A 1,912-nucleotide genomic window follows, 5' to 3' on the forward strand; every position below is an offset into this window, starting at 1 on the left:
GTATTATATTTTATATTAGTAATTTTAACAGACTTTTAAATACTATTTTAAAAAGTTTAGAAAATATACTTTGGAACTGGATTAATGCTTTTTTTTTAACAAGAATATCAAAAAATCTGATATATTTGACAAAGCTTGCACTATCCTACTAAATTTGTCTATATAAAATAATAATAAAACACAGTCTTGTCAGCAGTAAAAAAAAAAGACACTTCACTACAGATAGAACTTGAAAGTTACTGGAGGAAAAAGAACTAAGACATGCATACGATTGAAATGTCAAGGAAATATATGGCGTATAAAACCTTTTTAAGAGTGTAGCGAACGCTGGTTGACCTTGACTCTATTAAAGAACCCAGCAATAGATTTGTGAAGACAATTTCACAGCTATCTGACAGCTCAGGAATCTTTGAAATCAATCCATTTCACTTCAGGCRTGCTGGAGGATGCCCCCCACCCCGCTCTCTTTCTTTTCTTTTTTTTGGCAAAACAAATTGACAATGTGGGCAAAGGGAGTCATGCTCAGTCGAATCCCTCATGGTTGAAGAAGCCATTTGCTGTCATGTTTTACAGGTTTCCGCCGTGCTCGCTCAGTGCAAAAACACATGTTGATGAGGGGAAACACCTTAGAACTACACGATTAAAAAAAAAATAGTCGTAAAGTGCATGCAGAAACTGGCACACGCTCAGGTCACATACAGCACAATAGCCACTGTATCCAGGAGACAGTGTGGAACAATCAAATAAAAAACAAAACGCTCCATTTGCAAGTGCATAATTTATCCGGTCAATAACAATAAACTCAAGGCCGGCGGTGCCAAACCATGCTTAAAACAAAATACCATAAATCCATAAACATCCACAAAGTTTCTTAATGAAAGGCACAATAGTTGAGGCAGTTTGGTAATGTTGCAGCTTTAGATTTAAGGAAGGTTTTGAGAAACACATTTTGCTTTTCAAGCGAAGAAACTGGTTTAGAAAAGTCAACTACATTAAATTTTTTATTTGAGCCAAGGTAAACACCAAATATTGTCCTTTCATTGTGGCACTAAAAGTAGACAAACCTGCTGTAGACTGTGAATTAGAACCTAACAACCAGTCTGCAGTGGTAAGCATTGTGATGTTATCACCTATGGGAAAGACAAGAACGGCAAAGGGACACATGACATGACTGAATGATGGAGTGAAGGCACTGCGGTGTGAGTTTGAAGAAAAATAAAACTCTGAACTCCAGGCTGAGCTGAAGGCTCGTTGGCAGGAGCTGATTTTAATAACTTGTTGGTTTAACTAAACAAAGGCTCAGATTTAAAGCGCAGGTGAATCACCTGAGCAAATAAGTATGTATAGCAGAGACCACATTCAAAACTTGACCATTTCCATGCTGTGGGCTTTGAATAATTACATGGTTACCTAAACAAACAGCTAATAAGCACCAAAAAACAACTACTGGAGGCGCTGAAACATGCAACCTGCAGATGTTCAAACAGAAAATAATGTTTTAAAATATTTGCAATGGTAAGCAAATTTAAAGTAAATTCTTACCACTGTTTTTTGCAATTAAAAAAGGTAAGTTTAACGTAATAAAAGTTAATTTATTACAAAAATACTGTAATACAAAGAAATAATTTGGATTTTGTCACTTCTATAGGATTAATATTACATCTAAAACTACTTCAAGCCATCACATTTTCATTAAAAACTCTAAAATCACGCAAATATAGCACGTGTACCTTCAGTGCCATTGGGTGTCATGGAATTGTTAGTGATGTGCGAGTTGTCGAGGTTGGGACCATTAGGAGATTCGCTGCTTCCACTTACTCGGCTGTGAGGACTGGCGAGATCCTGCATTTCCATAGACCTGACACACACACACACACACACACACACACACACACACACACACACACACACA

General features: G+C 36.8%; 1 protein-coding gene across 11 annotated transcripts in view; it reads right to left on the minus strand.

Moving 5' to 3' along the window:
- The window catches only part of eya1 (EYA transcriptional coactivator and phosphatase 1), a 35,448-nt gene extending 33,537 nt beyond the window's left edge, over positions 1-1,911 (minus strand). For 6 of the 11 annotated variants that reach the window (XM_014002323.1, XM_014002322.1, XM_014002325.1 and 3 more), the window contains exon 1: positions 1,731-1,911. In XM_014002323.1, the coding sequence (XP_013857777.1) occupies positions 1,731-1,854 (124 nt within the window). In that variant the 5' untranslated portion in view covers positions 1,855-1,911. Of the gene's footprint in view, positions 1-1,064; positions 1,131-1,730 lie in introns of all 11 variants that reach the window. The other 5 variants (XM_014002324.1, XM_014002318.1, XM_014002316.1 and 2 more) reach the window with 1 other exon arrangement.
- Between the last annotated feature and the right edge of the window lies 1 nt (position 1,912).

Source organism: Austrofundulus limnaeus, unplaced genomic scaffold (assembly GCF_001266775.1).
Source record: "Austrofundulus limnaeus strain Quisiro unplaced genomic scaffold, Austrofundulus_limnaeus-1.0 Scaffold12, whole genome shotgun sequence".
NCBI classification, from domain to species: Eukaryota; Metazoa; Chordata; class Actinopteri; order Cyprinodontiformes; family Rivulidae; genus Austrofundulus; species Austrofundulus limnaeus.